Below are 17,920 nucleotides of genomic sequence, written 5' to 3'. Positions count from 1 at the left end.
CGAGCATCGCTTGTGTTACCGTTGTGTTGTCCGATTCATTTGAAGGTGTCGGTTCGTTCGAACATTTCATCTCAGTGAACCGGTTCATTCGAGTTTAAATTGATACTAGGATATCCATGAGTAGCATTTTCAATCTGGCTGTCATCACTGTGTTTTTTGTGTAAGTTATAATAAAGATAATCGTTGTATTCTGTAGCTTATAAATAGTACTCACCCAACACCAGCTTGCTCTATTCTTTTTCTATTCTATCTGTTTTTTTATATATTTTTTTTTATAAAATTTAAAAACATTTGCTATGTGTACTACATTAAGCTAACTGAGACTTATTATAGCACTTGTATATCATTGCACCTTTATTGATTTTGATTGCTTCCATTGTGCTCATTTGTATGTCACTTTGGATAAAAGCATCTGCTGAATTAATAAATGTATAGAAAAGTATATATGTGCCAGATACAACATCCCAAATAAATAATATTGAGAGGCAAAATTCGTACGCTGCTAATGTTTCCCTCGCAGCATGTTCTTCGTCAAAGATCCAGAGAGAATCGGTTCGACTGAATCATTAAAGAGAACCGAGTCAAACGAACGACTCGCTCGTGATTTGGACACATCAGGAATTTGTGTGAACTTTGCAACATGGCGGCAGAGCACATCGGCGAGTTGGCAAGCATGGAGAGCTCCAGCCAAAGCGCTCAGCGCGGCTTCTGCAGCGACAGATACTCTCTGCTGGTCATTGTTGGACAGCCCGGTCCGGCTGGATTTGTGGACTTACTAGTGTCAGAGATCGAGAGAGGTAAAGTTTCGTCTAAGTGTGTGATGATGATTGAATGAGAGCCAGCGCGCGCTTCCCTCGCCCATCATCACTCTCCGAGTTCATGAAGAGAGAAACGATGTAGCAGCTTCATCAGAAAATCTCTTTGTGTAGCTCATGTTGATGGAGTTTTATTAGTATTATTGTTATTGTTTATTATTATTATTTGTACAAATAGGCTTAATAAGTTCTTAATAAGATATAGATAAATCTTAAGTCTTAATACGTTATAGAGAACTGTTGTTTTCTAGTTTAAAGTTTCTATGACTAGTTTAGACATATTTTAAAACCTTAAGGACTGTAATGGCTTGTTATCCAATATAAAAGCCTGACGAGTGGATGGCATGCAGAATTACCACTAAAAAGTCTCTTGAAAGCCGTCACATGGCATAAAAGTAACCAAATATCAACTCAAGAGACTCCCTTTTGTTCATGTGACCTTGACCTCTCTTCATTTTGTCAGCTGAGAGGAACTAAAATGAGATGAATGAGGGCTCTCGGCTTAAATCGATACGGGGAAGTTCTTCAAAGTTGGACTCGACAGACTAAATAACAGCTTGCCTCTGTTTATAAAGATAGCCTGCATGTTTCCTATAATGGTGTTGGTTTTTCAGTATTTCCTGGTCCTTCTGTGAGATGTTTGGCCCCTGGATCCCGAAGCACATAAAGAGACCCAGCCTGCTCTGCAGATCATCAATAATGCAGATCATTTACTTCAGCATGGCTAAGCCGACGTGACTTCCCCGCTCAGACGGTGCGCTTGAAATCTCTCCAATCCTCCAATCTGAACGCACCCTCTTATGAAAGAAAGATAAGCGCATTCATACAGCAGCAGATATGCGTCTCTGGCTTGTTTTCTCTGTCGAAAGGCCCTGAAAAGCAAGCAGAACAGCTATATATAGCCAGCCTTGTGTTTGCAGACTCTCCTTCCTCATTGTGCTGGTTGGTTCATAGTTCATCTTTAAAATGTGCGCGATACATCAGCCTTGTTGAAAGGAAACTGATTAGACTTTCGTAAGCTGGTCTTTTGACGTTTAAGACTGGGTTTATACACTTTCTAGTTGGTAAGATTGGGAGTTGATTGTGAGATGACTGTGTGTGTGCAGCTGGGATTGCTAACATCTGCTTTCCTTTGATTTTCCGTCTCTTTATCTGTGGCTATACACAAGGCCCGTGTGACCGATACGCACACATCCTCTTTGTGACTGCTGCCAGCGTTTCCTTTTCTTCCTGCAGCTTCCACCTTGGTAGTCGGACAGGAATAAGATTTCTTTCTTGTTTTGAAAGCAGTCAGAGACTTCAAATAGGAAGCAATTCTGCAGTCGTGCCGGTCGTTCTGCGTCTGCAGTGGTGTGTTTTTCGTCACTTTGAGCGAGCGTGAGAGAGTTTGCACAGATAGTTCGTAAATTATAAGCACTTTCTGAACCACTTTCATTAAAAACATGATCCGCTCCCACACTTCTTTATCCTTGTAGCTAAAACACACCAGTCTGCAAACGTGAGTGTGCAACGTTTGACGTGAATGACGAAACGCTCTATTGACATGCTAGCAAACACATACACATAACTTGGGTATCAATGCGTATAGCTACCATTGTTAGAAAAGATACTTCGAAACAAGCTACTTTGTTGAGATGTGGTCACATTTACCATTGTTTGGCATATTTTCACAGTGAAATCTTGTTGTTTCAATAGAAATACATGCGATTGGGAATTTCATGGCGAAAAGCTAAGAAAGCGTATTTTGGATTGGGTTTGAATTGTTCAAACGAGTTCACAGTGTTGACCAACAGAAAGTTGTTTGGTTTGAAAGTGAGTTTGAGCTGTGCTTTAAACACCATTATGCTATTGGAAACAGACAATGGATTTTTTGGGGGAGGGGAAATAATTGTCTAGTAAAGTAGCTACTAGCTACTAAGAGTACATTTACACGACAACACATGAACTAAAAATGGGAAAGATTTTACTTTAATTTTATTAAAAGGTTTGTGTACAGACAACAGTATTGTCAAAACAATTTCCGTTCACATGAATCCATGAAAACAACTAAAAATGCTGTATTATTAACTCCAGGCCAGTAGATGATAAATAAACACTATACACACACAGCTTATAGACTGAACACAAAATTCAATTCACAAATTAATGTTTTCCCGTAGTTCAAAAACTCCCACTTTGAAACTTATTTTTAAAAGTTTGCATTTGCAGGCCCCCAAAATATCATAGTCGCATAAATTAAATTAAAGACGTTTTTCATTTTTATGGAAAGCAGTGTCACGTAAACACCCAGTAAATTGTAGCTAAATGTATTAATGCTAATATAAAATGTGGGTGGTATATTTTAAAATAGATCAGACTATCAGTTTACATAGTTTATATTATGAAACAGCCAAATGTACCATTTATTTGAGTTTTTTATTAAATGGACCTGAGGTTGACGACATTATGCTTGAACGGATACATTTTAAATAAATATTAAATGCAACAATTTATATTAAGTTTATAACACCACTGCATTTAGCTAAATATTTCAGCGGGGGAATACAATTCTGAATTATTGATTTGAATCTCCTGAACAAGCTGATCCACTAAAATAAACTGGACTTAAGAGTATAACATATGAGAGAGACATTCCTTAAGATCCATTATTTCCTGAGCTTACGTTTTTCACATGTTGTTTGTTTTTTGTCATGCTATGTTAGAGGCTAGGAAAACACGCAGAGTTCTGCCGAAGTATATTGCTACCATCCACTCTACTGCTGAGAATTTGGGCAGTACGTGAGGAAAACCATGCAGTCATTGCAGTAGTAGAGTTCTTCTTAAGTGAGTCAGAGAAAGAGGTCACCTTATTTTGGCTCAGGGGGGAAATGATAAAAAATTCCAGTTAGGTGTTGAATTGTGTATAACATCTCCTGCTCTCTGTCTGCATTATATCTGTCCAGAGAACAAAAACTCAGACCGACTTTGACTTTGACCTCTTGCTTGGTTATAAAATATGTAGTTTTTCAAATTGTCATGTTTTCTCATAAACTCTGAAAGAGGTGGTTTACTCATTTATTGCACCACGGATACAGAAATCTCACCAGAAGGTTTATAAATAGTCTGTCTCTGTCTCTTGGTCCATGAACCACATGCAGGATGCTGTCTGTCAGTGGAAGAGCTCAATGTCAGTATCTTCATCGGACAGTGAATGTGCTCCATGAATAATTCAGCTTTTGCTGGTGTTGACTGCAGTCTGACTGGGCCGCTTTCATCTTTGTGTAGGTGTTCGCTCCTGGAACGTCGACTTGACCGCCTGCAACATAGATGAACAGCTCAAACTCTTTATTTCAAGACACTCTGCTTTCGTCTCTGAAGACCTCAAAGGTAAGAATCAAACAATCTACACATGAACTATTTGCTCTTGTCTGTTTTCTTTCTTCATCTGTTTGGAGGGAGATCTGTGAAATTGTGTGGGATTTATATTAATGTTTATCTGAGAGTATTGTACGACCCTAAAGGGACATAGAGATGGAAAGGTATATGGGATTAAATTATATTACAATGATTTAGTGTTCTCTTGCAAAAAAAGAAGAAAAAATGCATTTCTTTAAAAAAAAATTGCATTCCCTTGCAAAACTTTCTTTGTGAGTGAACAAAAGGGTTTTTTAGATGAGGGCAGAATTTTCCGTAAGTGAGCATAACGTTTCTTATTTTATACTCAAGCACAAACCTTTTTTAGGAAATCAAAAAGTTTGGAAGTGAACAAAGGTTTCTTCATGGGAAATGCAAAGTTTTTTTTTTTTGAGGGCGAGCACAAAAGTTTTTGCAAATAAATAACGTCTTTTGAGGGGAGAATGCAAAGTTTTGTGATGTAAATGCAAACGTTTTGCAAGTGGATTCAAAGTATCTTAAGGAAACCAATGTAATAGCAAATGAATGTTAACTTTTTGCGAATGACTGTAAAGTGAAATGCAGAAGTTTTGCAAGTGAATGTAAAGTTTTTTTTGGGGTGGGGGGTTGCAAAGTTTTGCGATGTAAATGCAAACGTTTTGCAAGTGGATTCAAAGTATCTTAAGGAAACATTTTATGAGGAAATGCAAAGTGACAGAACGCAAAAGTTTTGGCAAGTGAATTTAAAGGTTTTTTTTGGGGGGGAGAATGCAATATTTTCGCTAGATATTGAAAAGAATATGAGATCAATTATATATCAGTGATTTCATGTTCTCTTGCAAAAACTTTGCATCTCTCTTAAATGAGGCTTCAGACTGGAGAAAATCCAGACAAAAATCCTTTGTCTGGTGGATTTTCATCAGTGGATTAATAGATCCTGTCGTGATAGGTTAATTAGCTAGTGTTAGTGAAGTGTAGTTAACACACAAATGAAACCGTCAAGCTATAGTTGGCAGTTCACCTGTCACCTGCATGTCAGATTTGTCAGCTTTGCTGAAGTAGGTCAGGATAGCGTCGACAGTATTTGTCTTAAGTAAGCACGGTCGTACAATGAGGGTTGAATCAGCAGTGGCTTTTCTTTTTTAGCAACCAGCTGCTGCCATCCTGTCTGTAACCAATTAACTGCTGATTATCGTCGTTTCAAAGTGGGTCTGACTTTGTTGAGGTGCTTATAATATATGATTAAAGGGAATTAAAGTTAACAAGCAGTGCAAAAGTGAAGCCTTTGTTCATATTAAAATGTAGTTTAAGGTAATTAATTTCTACAAAAACAGCCATAAGATGAGCTTTGGTTCACAGTATCTCCTATCCTGACGTGGATGTTGAAGTGCATGTGAAAGCCTCTCTGATCTGAACTTCCCCTCGGGCTCAAACTGTTCTCTTCATGAGCGTCCCCTCACAGAGGAGTCCTCTCAAAGACCCGTCTGTGGCTGTAAATGACCCTGTGCCCAGAACAACACTGCCTTTCAGTGCCACACTCATTTTTCTGTGTGTTGTTCAAGAATTAATATTTTGGGCCTTTTAAAATCACAGGGAGCTCGAGCTCTCTGTGTTTTGATTTGCTTTGTACAATGAAGGCACTGTGTTGAAGTAGCAGGGTTTGAATACGATTGGGAAGAAGTTCAGTCTTCCACCCATAGGGAACGTGGAATTCAGTCATAACATTATCAACCCATTTACATTTATTTTTATGGGTTTACCTTTCACTGCAGGTCATATTCTGCACTTAACTGTTCATGTGACAAAAAAAAAATCTAGAATCTTGAATAAAATGGAATTTTCAATGTAACGCAGAATCTCATGGAATTTGGTGAATTTTGAATGAAATCAAAAGTTGGGCTGTACACTTCAGACTTATTGTTGAATATTAAAGTGTAAAACACTTTATTGCATTTGATTTAAAATTGTTATGTTCATGAAGAAACTCAGTTTTCTTTGTGACCGCACTTCAAAATAAAAGGTTGGTTTAACTTGAAGAAACTATGACAAATGTATTGCTACTGCACTATAAAATGTACTTTTCAAAGTAATAATAATACAATTATTATTATTATTTTATGGAATAACAACCTTTTTTCCCCCATGTTTTAATTTTAACGGTAAACCTCCAGCACATTTTTCACTGTTCCCTGTCCCTCTTTAACCCCGTCCTCCTGCCTGTGCATCCCTGTACACCCTGCCAGCATCCCAATGTGTTCATGTAGGATTAGTTCCTGCTGATTGGGACCGGTATACTGACCCAGTCATTTCCAGCAACACATGCTGACTAATCCTGACTAATCTTTGAGCAGCTGTTCAGGAGTGTCACTGGCACATCGCTCTGATCTCTGTCAGAAGCGCTTTCCCCTTCCTGTTCCTGGAAATGGGTTTATATCCACAGTGCCATCAGTCTGTATGGAATAATAAAACACTTTTAAATCATAAAACTATGTATGACCACATCAGTGAGACTCCTCATCTCTCATGATGAGTTCATTTGAAAGATGGAGTTTGTGTACACTTTGGAAGTAGTGAGCTTTTTGGCTCAAGGCAGTAGATACTAAACCCTGTTTCTGGATCCCCCTTAATCTAGAGAAGAGATATTCCAGCACACGTGAAGGAGTGTTTAACTGAGCTCTTGGAGACATACTCATGGTATCTGGGTAGGGTTTAGGGGAATTTAAAATTCCAGTTGGTTTGATAACTCGACATTCAGGCTTTGTGATTTCCAAGCAGATATGAAAATGGAATTAATAGTAGAGAGTGGAATTTCAATTTTTTTTTGTATTTTTTATCAAATCAAAATTGGGCTTCCACTCTCTCTTGAAAGTTTAGCTTGAGAGCAATTCAATGGTTCATTTGAAATTAGATGCTGATCAACCTTGTCAAACAAAAACTAATAATAACAGCATTTTAATAATTGCCTAAAATAACCATGTACTTAGTGTTTCGAGTGCTCTCACACTGTTTGAAAGAAAAAATTAAGAATTGTTAAATTTATCAAAAAGTGAATGTCCCCATGAAAGCTCCTTGTTGCTAGTAACTCCTAATACTAGTTTAACAGCTATCAAGGTGTGTTTCAGCTGTGATGTGTTTGTCAGAGCAGATGGTCCCAGCAGAACGTCCCGAGCAGCAGATAGATCAGATTAAACCCCTCACCCCTATTTACACAAATGACAGAGAACAGCACCAGCTGGGTGCGTGTTTGTTGAAGGGCCTGCAATATGTTTGACAGCGTCCCGTACACAACATGAGTAGCGCTCTGTTTCCATATGCTGTTGTATTTCAGCCAAGGCCCTCATGTGTCTGTTCTGAAGAGCTGTGTTCAGCAGCAGATGTGATGGTCTGTGCTGCAGTTGTTTGTAATGCGTGGCAGGGGAAGGGCCACCAAACACATAATTACCGTTTGATAAGATCTGAGGCATCAGCTTCACTGGAGTTTTATTATGGTGGTACACAACAACAGGACCTGCAGGTTCTGCTTTCATGGCATCTGTTTCTAGCTGAGTTATGGATTTGTTTTGTCACCGTGCACCAGCAGTGCTATGTAACTTAGAAATTGAGAAAGTTTCTGAAATTCTAGCCTAGAATTATAATTTCCTTTACTGTTTCTTCTCTTTAAATGTTTTAATCCTAAAAAAAAGTTAGCGTCTGCAATGTCAATTCATGCAATATCTTGCGTGATTTGCTGCTATTTTTGTCCATTAAATATGACTAATATTATTGGTAGTCGTGTCCTTTAACTCTTAATTTAATGGTGCTGCTGCCACAATCTGTACTACTTTGGTTTTGTAGATTGGTCTGTAGCCCTAGATATTGTTTCTCAACTTCTCTGTGACTAAAGGCTGCAAAGATGTTGTCATAGCACTATGTCTGCATACAGGAAGGAAAGAGATGCTTCCTACCATGTGTTTTCAACTAGTTCGTCTGCAGAGGAGAGGCTAGAGTTACCATCAGCTTATGTTTGCTCATTGTCAGAGGTGGGTAGAGTACCCAAAAACTGTACTCAAGTAAAAGTACTTACAGAAATATTTACTCAAGTAAAAGTACTAGTCTGAATAGTTACTTGAGTAAGAGTAAAAAAGATCTACTCAAGTAGTTAGTTACTAGTTACTTTGGGTCATATATACTGAGCCTATTTTTATTTAGATATATAGATAAAAGGTAAGAAATGTATGTGTGTGTGTGTATAAATATATATACCATATATAAGCGTGCGTTGGTGGTATAGTGGTGAGCATAGCTGCCTTCCAAGCAGTTGACCCGGGTTCGATTCCCGGCCAACGCAGAAACATTTTAGGGGAAGTCGTGGCCTAATGGTCAGAGAGTCGGACTCGCAATCGAAAGGTTGTGAGTTTGATTCCCGGGCCGGCAGGAATTGTGGGTGGGGGGAGTGCATGTACAGTTCTCTCTCCACCTTCAATACCACGACTTAGGTGCCCTTGAGCAAGGCATCGAACCCCCAACTGCTCCCCGGGCGCCGCAGCATAAATGGCTGCCCACTGCTCCGGGTGTGTATTTATATTATATATTATATTTTTAAGGATCATGACTCTGAAAGCTGGAGTAACAGCTGATGAAAATTCGGATTTGCATCCGAATTAATTTGAATCACAAAATAAATTATATTTTAAAGTATGTATTATATATGTATAAATAACCTCTGACACAGAGAAGAAAGAAAACTCCTCACATGAACGTTAAGTTACAGAACATCTGTCTGTTTACTTAAGTAACAGATATAGGTTTCATGCCATAACATATTTTTAATACGACTGACTTTTGGGGGAAGTCGTGGCCTAATGGTTAGAGAATCGGACTCCCAATCGAACGGTTGTGAGTTCGAGTCCCCGGTGTTCACTGCTCTGTGTGTGTGCACTTCGGATGGGTTAAATGCAGAGCACAAATTCTGAGTATGGGTCACCATACTTGGCTGAATGTCACGTCACTTTCACTTTTCACTTTCACTTTCACTTTATTTTAAATATGAATTTAACATTGAAAGTCAATGTGATATAAAAACTGCTACTAATCTTTCATTGTTCATAAAGAGAGCAAATAACATTTACATTATCAAAAATCATTTTCACTGACAGTCTAGAGTTCAATCACGCTCAGAAACTCCCATTAAAATCACTGAAACTTTTAACACTGCCAGAAAGAGGTATTCAGTCAGCGAGCGAGTGAAGGAAGCACCGGCATTTCAGCGATGACTCATCTGAACGCCTCTGATTGGCCAATGCTTTAATAAGCTCAACAGAATCATGTGTGATTGGTTATAATGCGCAGCGATGTAAAAACACATCTATCTCTGGCTCAGTGCCAGCAAGCAATCACAGATCTGAATTTAGCAGCTGATGATATGACTCGCTGGTGTGATTGTATTAAAATTAATAAAATCTTAATCGGCTATTTTTTGTCTTTTGGAAGCTGCATTCAACTTGACTCCCCTCTGTTATAAGCCACACACGTACAACAAACTAATGTCACAGTGGTATCGTGTACTGTAATCGAATGTAGCCCAAGTTATTACCTGTTAAACAGTAGACAGCACACGCGGTGTTCATCTAATAAGGATCTCCATCGCAAGTGAATAATAGCCTTTGCAGATTTGCTTTCAATTCAGTGCAGTTCCATATCCACGTTTTCAACGCTGCTGATGTTAAACGTTACAACTCCGAGTGAACTCCGCTTCAGATGCTCAGCGCGTGCGGCAGGGAACTGAACGACTCATTCAAACTGATTCATGAACCTATTCACTCGTTTGGCAACTGGTTTGATCAAGCCTTTGAACAGAGTTGACTCAAAAGAATGAATCATTCGCGAATGGCCATCGCTCATTGCCCAGAGAAAAGTAAACGGCGCGTTTGGAATAAACTGAAGCATTTATAACATTTATTGCATTAAGATAAAGTAACGAGAGGAGCGTCGCCCACAGTAACGAAGTAAAAGTACAGATTTTTTCCAAAAAATTTACTCAAGTAAGAGTAAAAGTACCCATCTTTAAATATACTCAAAAAAGTATTAGTTACCCAAACAATTTACTCAAGTAAATGTAACGAAGTAAATGTAACTCGTTACTACCCACCTCTGCTCATTGTTTGTGGAAAAGACAGGGACATGTCATGACATGCAGCCTGTCCTAAACATCCTGTACTTCCTAATCCACAGCATCAAAATGATATTGTTGTCATGAATGATGAAAGATTGAGGAAGCAGAATAAAAGTTTTCGACTAGAGCAATATGATGCAGCATGATGCAATTAATATATGCAGCTTATCTGGTGGTCTTTGCACCATTTTGGCCGTGGTCTTGATGAATAATTCAGTGATGGGACATTTTTAAATCCAGGTGCTACAGTATGCTGTGCTTTATTCAAATAAATGGCTCACAACTTCACAACAAGCGTCATTGTGACCACATTTAATTTGTAGCATTTGGCATCTTTCATTGAAAGCTACATTAGAAAGAGAAGATAAAAATGTGAAAAAATTATCAGAAAAATCTTCAAACTCAAACGGTCTGTTTTGCTGTCATGTTTGTAACTATGCTGTAGCTGCTGCATGCAAACATATTTTATAAAATATGAAATCATTTCCCACTGTTATTGTTCATACACAAACTTTTTAAAAGACCACACTCTTTGCCTCTATCCACAGGCCAGAAGACCCTGCAGCACAACGGGGATGTGCTTGAGACCCAGGTGATAGTGAACCCATCTCATGATTTGGTCTGTTCAGAGGTGAGTGTCTAAGTACTTTGTGCAGATTGGAATACAATAATATCAACTTACACTTACTTGGTATAACTGGTTTGCAGGCTTGAATTTAAGTATGGTCGGCAATACAAAATTAAGCAACATTGATCTTTTTATTGGGCTATTAAATTTCTCAAATTAGATATCATTAAGGTGCTGAAACCTTAGACTTAGATTTTCAGTGACACTGAGCATGCAAAAAGCCCATTGGCAATAGCACTGAGTCAAGAAATCTGCATGATGAAATTCCTATTCCTATTTGTAAGACTGGATTGGCCTGTGAAATTTCACAGAGCAGTGGTGAATGTGGCCACACCTTTAGACTAGTTTTGCCATTTTTAAGACTAGTAAGTAATTGCAAATATTATAGTTATACATTAAGAAATTAAGCCATTTTAGAGAGGATATATACTGTGTTAAATTTAATTGAAATACAGATGAACTATATTAAAAAACAAATCAAAAATAAAAAACAAAAAATCTGTGCATTTACATTTTTTAAATCCCTCCCAGTTCTAGCTTGCACTATTCTACATTATGTTTGAAACTTTGTATTTCTAGCTCTTCTTGTTGTACCCAATTCTAAATCAAAGTTGAATTAACATTTGCTTTATGGTATAAATTATACTATGTACCTTGATTTTTGTTTTGTTTAAACTGTTATATAGGTTATTGGTTTTGCTGTACAATTACTTGCATGCACTCTCAGTTCCTTAGCTGTTCTCTTTCCACAGCATTTATTTTCGTATGAAAGCTATTTGACTGGTATTTGGGCTACTTGGCATTAGACCATGTAAATACAGGGAAATGTTGACACATTCCTTGAAATACTTTGGATATATCTGCTCTTGATATATATACTTTTACTATCCAGAGCCGCAGCCATGTGTCCTCCTATTAATCCCTCTTAAAATTTAGTTATAGTTAAGGTCATGATTTGAGGGCTGAAAACTGTTTGTATGATTTAATGTGAGCTTGTTTATACTCTTTTAACAAGATTTGTAAAGGTTAACAATCATTGCACATTTTAATTCTCTTTATTTTCATAGGTTCGCCGGCTTATTTCTGATACGTCTCTTCACAAGCTGCTAATTCTTGCTGGACAATGTGTTGAAGAGACTGGAGATCTTGTGTTACAAACAGGGTCTTTTTCACTAAATGACTTTATCCAGATATTTACAGATGAAGAGGTCAGTCAAGCATTTGTCAAACAAGTTCTTTATTTTGTAATGTTACTCTTTTATTATTCAAAAACAATTAACATGTTCACTGTAATTAGTATTAATATTCTGATTTCTAATAGGAAGTGTTTTTCCTTAAAACAGATTGGAGATCTTCTAAGCTCTGCAGATCCTGCTCAGAAAGCCAGCTTAACTCTGAGTTGTCCCGAATCTGGGATGTGGAAAAAATCCCAGTTAGAAAAGCATAATTTGCAAGATTATATAGAAATTAAAACCAATCCTCCGTTATTGCTCCCAGAGATGGAGGGCCTTCAGGAGTTCACAGAGTATCTGTCAGAGTCTCTTGAACCTCTGTCGCCTTTTGATTTGCTCGAACCACCCAGTACAGTTGGCTTCCTAAAACTGTCTCGTCCCTGCTGCTATGTGTTTCCTGGAGGAAGAGGTGACTGTGCCTTCTTTGCGGTGAATGGTTTTAACGTCTTAGTCAATGGGGGATCTGATTCTCGATCCTGTTTTTGGAAACTGGTGAGACATCTAGACCGAGTTGACTCCGTATTGCTTACCCATGCTGGTGTGGATATACTACCTGGTATAAACAGCCTATTTAACAGAAAAGCAGCTGAACAAGAAGATGAGTCCACTGGATCGCAGAGCAATGAAGACTGGCAGAGGAATCTGATATCTCCTGAAATAGGAGTTGTATTTTTCAATGCCTCAGAAAGACTCAAAACACTACAGAGTGACTCCAGGGTCCTTCGGAGTTGTGATCAGGCTTCCCTAACATTACAGCATTTAGAAAGGTTGTCAATTTTTCCAGAACAGATCAGTCGCTCTGCTGGGCCAACTGTCGAGCCGGTAATTCTTTTCCAGAAGATGGGTGTAGGTCGACTAGATCTTTATGTACTCAATCCCGTCAAAGGTAGCAAAGAACTAGAAGCTTTCTTGCAAACTTGGCCTGGCAGCACTCCAAATATAAAAGCCTCAGAAATCCCTCTAGAGTGTATGGTGTCCATATGTGCACTGTTGGTGTGGCATCCAGCTAATCCTACAGAAAAGATCATTCGTGTTCTGTTTCCTGGTTGCACTCCAGAATCCAAGATCTTTGAAGGTTTAGAGAGACTAAAGCATCTAGAGTTCCTTAAACACCCAGTAGTTAGTTTGAAGGACCTTGAGGCACCAAAATTGGAAAAACAGCCAAAGCGTGCCGAGAGCAAGGAAAGCCTTAAGAGTATTTGCAAAGAATCTCGACCAGGTAGTGCCACACTCAAAGACAAGTTAAGCAAAGTAGATTTGAAAAAGCTAGACACTAAAACAAAGACTAAACCCACTAATGATGCTGTTCCAAAAGAAGGGAAAGAGAGTGAGGAAAAAGCAAAACCAAAAGATGATGTGAAACCAAGAACTTCTAAGCCTGAAAAGCAAGTGTCTAAGAAAGAACCTGTTAAAGATGAGAAAAAGGAAGTTAGAAAGAAAGAGGAAAGGCCACTGACAAGTATGACAAAGAAAGACGAGAATGTAGAGAAAAAGAAAGAACCCTTGAAAAAAGATCTAGGTGCAAAGCCCAAGAAAGATATTAAACCTGAGCTGAAAAAGGAGATTAAGAAAGAGGTCAAACCAGAAGACAAAAAAACAACCAAAGCTCTGGTTAAGGATGTTAAGAAAGTAGCTGGAAATTTGCCAGGTAATGCAGAGTCTAGAAAGTCAATGGTCAAGAATGACTCACTAAAGAAAGACTTTATGGTCCCAAAAAAGGATTCTATAACCAAAGGGAAGCCAAAGCCAGACAAAAAGGAGCCTGACAATCTGAAACCCTCAAGTGCGGAGCTGTCAAAGATATCTACACCTGAGGAAAGTACTGCTCAGTTGGAAAAGTTTGCGATGGAGAATGAACTTGGGCCATTGCATGATGTTGAAGGCAACCCTTTGAGCTCAATAACTGAATGTGCCTCTGGGAACAATGACAATCAGGTGAATGGCTCTACAACAGGTACTGATGAAAGTCCAGAGAAGTTTCGCAGTATGGATGGGGCCCCTGGCCCGAACAGTGCTATTGGACTTCACTCCCCACTTTCAAAGACACCAAAGAGTGAGAAAAGTGTTAATTTTGATATCACAACAACAGAGCTTGATGGATGCCTCAAAGATGACATCTGTACAAGTTCAGAGGAAAAAACCCTTGAGTTAGTTTCCCCCACGGACTCTGGGAAGAACAGTTCAGGGCATTACCCACAATCTCCTGGCAATTCTTCTCAGGTCTCTGGTGAAGATTACAAGGTAGGTCTGAGGAACTCTGCTCTTGGTTTTGAAGACGGTCAGCAAGTCTGCAAGAACTTGATGGCAGGGTGTTTAAGAAGCAATATAGAAAACAGCTCCATATCGTCACAAGATAGACAATCAAGCTTTCTCTCCTCAACTTCTCTTAAAGATACTCTACCCGATGGCTCTCCCAGCATCACTTCCTTTCCTGCAGAGGTTGGATCTCCACACTCCACTGAAGTAGATGATTCCTTATCAGTTTCCTTTGAACAAGTGCCTGTTTGTCATTCACAGGAAGAGATGATCAGCTTGGCATACACTAATGGACATTTAGCAGACCGTGACCCCAAAACAGATATGTCCTTACCTTTAAAAACATCTCATAATAGTCACCACACATATGATGAATCGGAGAATCACCTCATTGGACCACAGATTGACATCCTTCCACATGATGTTGATCTATGTCTGGTTTCACCTTGTGAGTTTAAGCATCACAAATCTCCAGAGAATCAACAGGGACTCTCCTCTGAGGTTTCTGCCCCAAGTACTGACCACTTAGAGCCCGTTAGACAGCCCTACCAGTGCAGTAGTAGCGATCATCTGGAAAGTCAGGAGACGACGTCCTCTGTCAACGTCTCTCTCATCTCGGTTTCTGATTCTGATGTGCCACCAGCCACTGAAGAGTGTCCCTCCATTACTGAGGACTTGGACTCTGATGAGGAACCTAGTGACTTTCCACCCAACCACCCTCACGACCACCCTAGCAGCCATTCGGTACACCACAATTCCCAGCATGTCACTGAAGACCCTCCACCTGCCCCAATGAAGGACCTACCACCACTGCCATCCCAGCCGGGTGCTTGCATGGCTGACCCAGAGGCTGATGGTCAGGGTAGATCTTCCAAGAATGTAACATCAAAGACCAAAAAAACAGCACCAGTGTCCACAAAGACTGCATCTGCAAGCATCGTAATGCAGAGTGCAAAGACAAAGACTGGTGCTCCGGTGTCTGCCACTGGAACTATACGGCCAACATCCAGTCTGGACACCAGACCTGCATCCCGCAATGCTGTCAGCGGATCAAGACCAGTGCATACAAAGTCCTCATCTGGTAAGTGCTCATTGCTCCGTCTAGAAATATGACTTGCACATATGTTGGGGATCGTTTAGGAAATTCACCTAGTCAATTAGCGAGGCTTATTTTTAGAGATGATCAACTAAAAGGAATTAATTTAAAGGCACAATATCTCTGATGGGATTTTAACATGTTAACTATAAACTTTCTGCTTGAATTCTGATCTAAATGACCGACTGTCCTCATCGTGTATAACAAATGTTCAGTTATTACGTTTAACTGAATATCTACATTGGTTTCTACGTAAATTATGGTGCATAGGTATGCCTACGCTAAAAAAAGAAAACACACAATGGGGTTTGCAATACAGATGTTGTATTACAACACCAAAACATATTGTGATTTCACTGGATTATTACGTCTTGTGGCAGTGGTAGAAACCTAGGAAGATGGAATGCACAGTGTGTAGACAAGGAGTATTTGTAATTCTATCAACTTTCTCTTCGAAACAACACCTTGTTTCTACAAAGGGAATCTGCTTGATGTGTGTACGTTTTATGTTGTATGAGAAGGTGACATGGGCAAAAAGGCTATCCATATTTCAATAAGAGTGGTGTTTTGAGTATGAGTTCATATGATGTTTTTTTGCCTTTCACACGTGCAAAATATAATCGGACATGCACAAAAATTGGATTTGGGCCGACAGTCCGAACTAGACTTTTATGCCCTTGAAAGCGCCACTGCTCTCTGAGAATATCTTGTCCATTTGTTAGTTCACTGGTGTTCGGTGAACATCTTTAATTAGAATTCTAAAACTTGAATCAGACCAACCAGCTCCAGTGCAGCAATACATTTGCAGAAACAAATGGCCCCAAAGCTTTCCATTTATATTGGAATGGATAAATGGAAGGGACATCAGGAAATCAGCTTTGAAGTCCAAATGTGCATAAAGTTATTGCTTTCCTCTGCAGGTTCTGTCACTGCACATTCAAGTTCAGTACCCATCTGTTTGGACTTGGCATATTTGCCCTCTGGCTCAGCAGCTTCCACTGTGGATGTGGAGTTTTTCCGACGCCTCCGCTCATCCTGCTATATAATTAGTGGAGATGAGCCGCACAAGGAAACAGTCATGAGATCTATTCTCGACTCCCTTTTAGAGGGCAAAGCATCCTGGCCAGATGTTCAGGTAAGTAGATGTTTTATTTATTTACATCACCTTTCTCAAGCTCAAAGTGCTCTATAGCAGTAGGACATATTAAGTATACATGCCCAATCTCTACAGAGGTTGAAATTCACACAAACCACAGATAGTCACTTGACCAGTTCACTGCTTAATAGCTGTTTAATAGCTTTTCTGTGACTTTTCAGGTGACTTTGATCCCCACGTTTGATTCGCTGACCATGCACAGCTGGTACCAGGAGACCCACGAACGGCAGAGAGATCTAGCGATCACGGTGCTTGGGAGCAACAGCACTGTAGCCATGCAGGACGAGACCTTCCCAGCATGCAAAGTGGAGTTTTAAACACACCCGAAGAATCACACCCCTGCCTGTCACTAGAGCACTTCTGTTCACTTTCAAAATGTCTTCCCTCAGTTTCTCACGCTTTACCTTGAGCAGCAGGATAAAGCATTTCAGTTTCATTTGTGAGGAATGACTTATCTGTAATGTTAACACTTCTGCACATCTACACCCGCTGCTTGTTAGGATTCTGTGTGAACAGAGTAGACAGTTTTGCCATTTCTTTTCTTTGTGGCTATTTTTAGCAGTTTTACACTTGTCCATGTGATTTTATTCATTGCATCTTGTTGATTATCTAACATTCGTCTGATCAGTTTACCATATCTTATGGTCCTACATTGCTTACATTTTGCACAGTTTTAATGCCGCTTTGAAAGCTTTGGCAGAATAGAGTCAGACATGCAGGTTAACACTTGATATTTTGTTAAGGGCAGATGTATTCCTGTATTTCACTGTACAGATCCTGCACTCCACAGTATTTAAATGTTTTTGGTCTGTCAGTGCAACCTTTAGCAAGTTGATTTTCTTCTAGAGAGAAAATGAAGGCAATTCAAATGCTCAGACACGAGTTATTCCGGCTAGATAAACCCTTCTCTAGTAGTCATTTGTACCAAATACATTTCCAGATTAAACATTCAGTGGAAAGTGTGGTTTCGCAATGTAAGAAAAATACAATTTTAGTGCATCAAATGACTTGTGTGTGAACACTACGTAGCAAAGTAAAGTGTTTTTTGTGAAGCGTATATGAAAATATATGTAGTGACAGCCAAGAAACATTTTAATTCTGCATTTATTTAGATTGGAGAATATTATAGTCTTTGCGTGTTTTTTTTTTTTCTTTGTCCCACATACTTGGCTTGTTTCACTAGAGACACATTATGTGTACAAAGCTGAATGCCT

At 39.2% G+C, this 17,920-nt stretch overlaps 1 protein-coding gene, 1 long non-coding RNA gene and 1 other non-coding gene across 3 annotated transcripts in view; 2 read left to right on the top strand and 1 right to left on the bottom strand.

Moving 5' to 3' along the window:
* Positions 1–214: 214 nt before the first annotated feature.
* The window catches only part of LOC132160112 (uncharacterized), a 124,621-nt gene continuing 106,915 nt past the window's right edge, over positions 215–17,920 (bottom strand). Inside the window, exon 3 of the long non-coding RNA XR_009437952.1 lies at positions 215–224. This is a non-coding gene — a long non-coding RNA (uncharacterized LOC132160112). The remainder of the gene's footprint in view (positions 225–17,920) is intronic.
* Positions 622–17,570, top strand: map1sa (microtubule-associated protein 1Sa). Its single transcript, XM_059569807.1, has 7 exons — positions 622–797; positions 4,080–4,181; positions 10,887–10,969; positions 12,034–12,174; positions 12,310–15,535; positions 16,471–16,685; positions 16,868–17,570. Exons 1-7 carry the CDS (start codon positions 641–643, stop codon positions 17,021–17,023), a joined length of 4,080 nt encoding a protein of 1,359 aa, XP_059425790.1. The 5' UTR covers positions 622–640; the 3' UTR covers positions 17,024–17,570.
* On the top strand, positions 8,443–8,514 carry trnag-ucc (transfer RNA glycine (anticodon UCC)). Its single transcript has one exon. It is a non-coding gene; the product is annotated as a tRNA-Gly (tRNA).

The sequence above is a fragment of the Carassius carassius genome, chromosome 16, assembly GCF_963082965.1.
Source record: "Carassius carassius chromosome 16, fCarCar2.1, whole genome shotgun sequence".
Classification (NCBI taxonomy): domain Eukaryota; kingdom Metazoa; phylum Chordata; class Actinopteri; order Cypriniformes; family Cyprinidae; genus Carassius; species Carassius carassius.
Note: the sequence above shows the minus strand (reverse complement) of the source record. Positions and strands in the feature narration are given on the sequence as shown.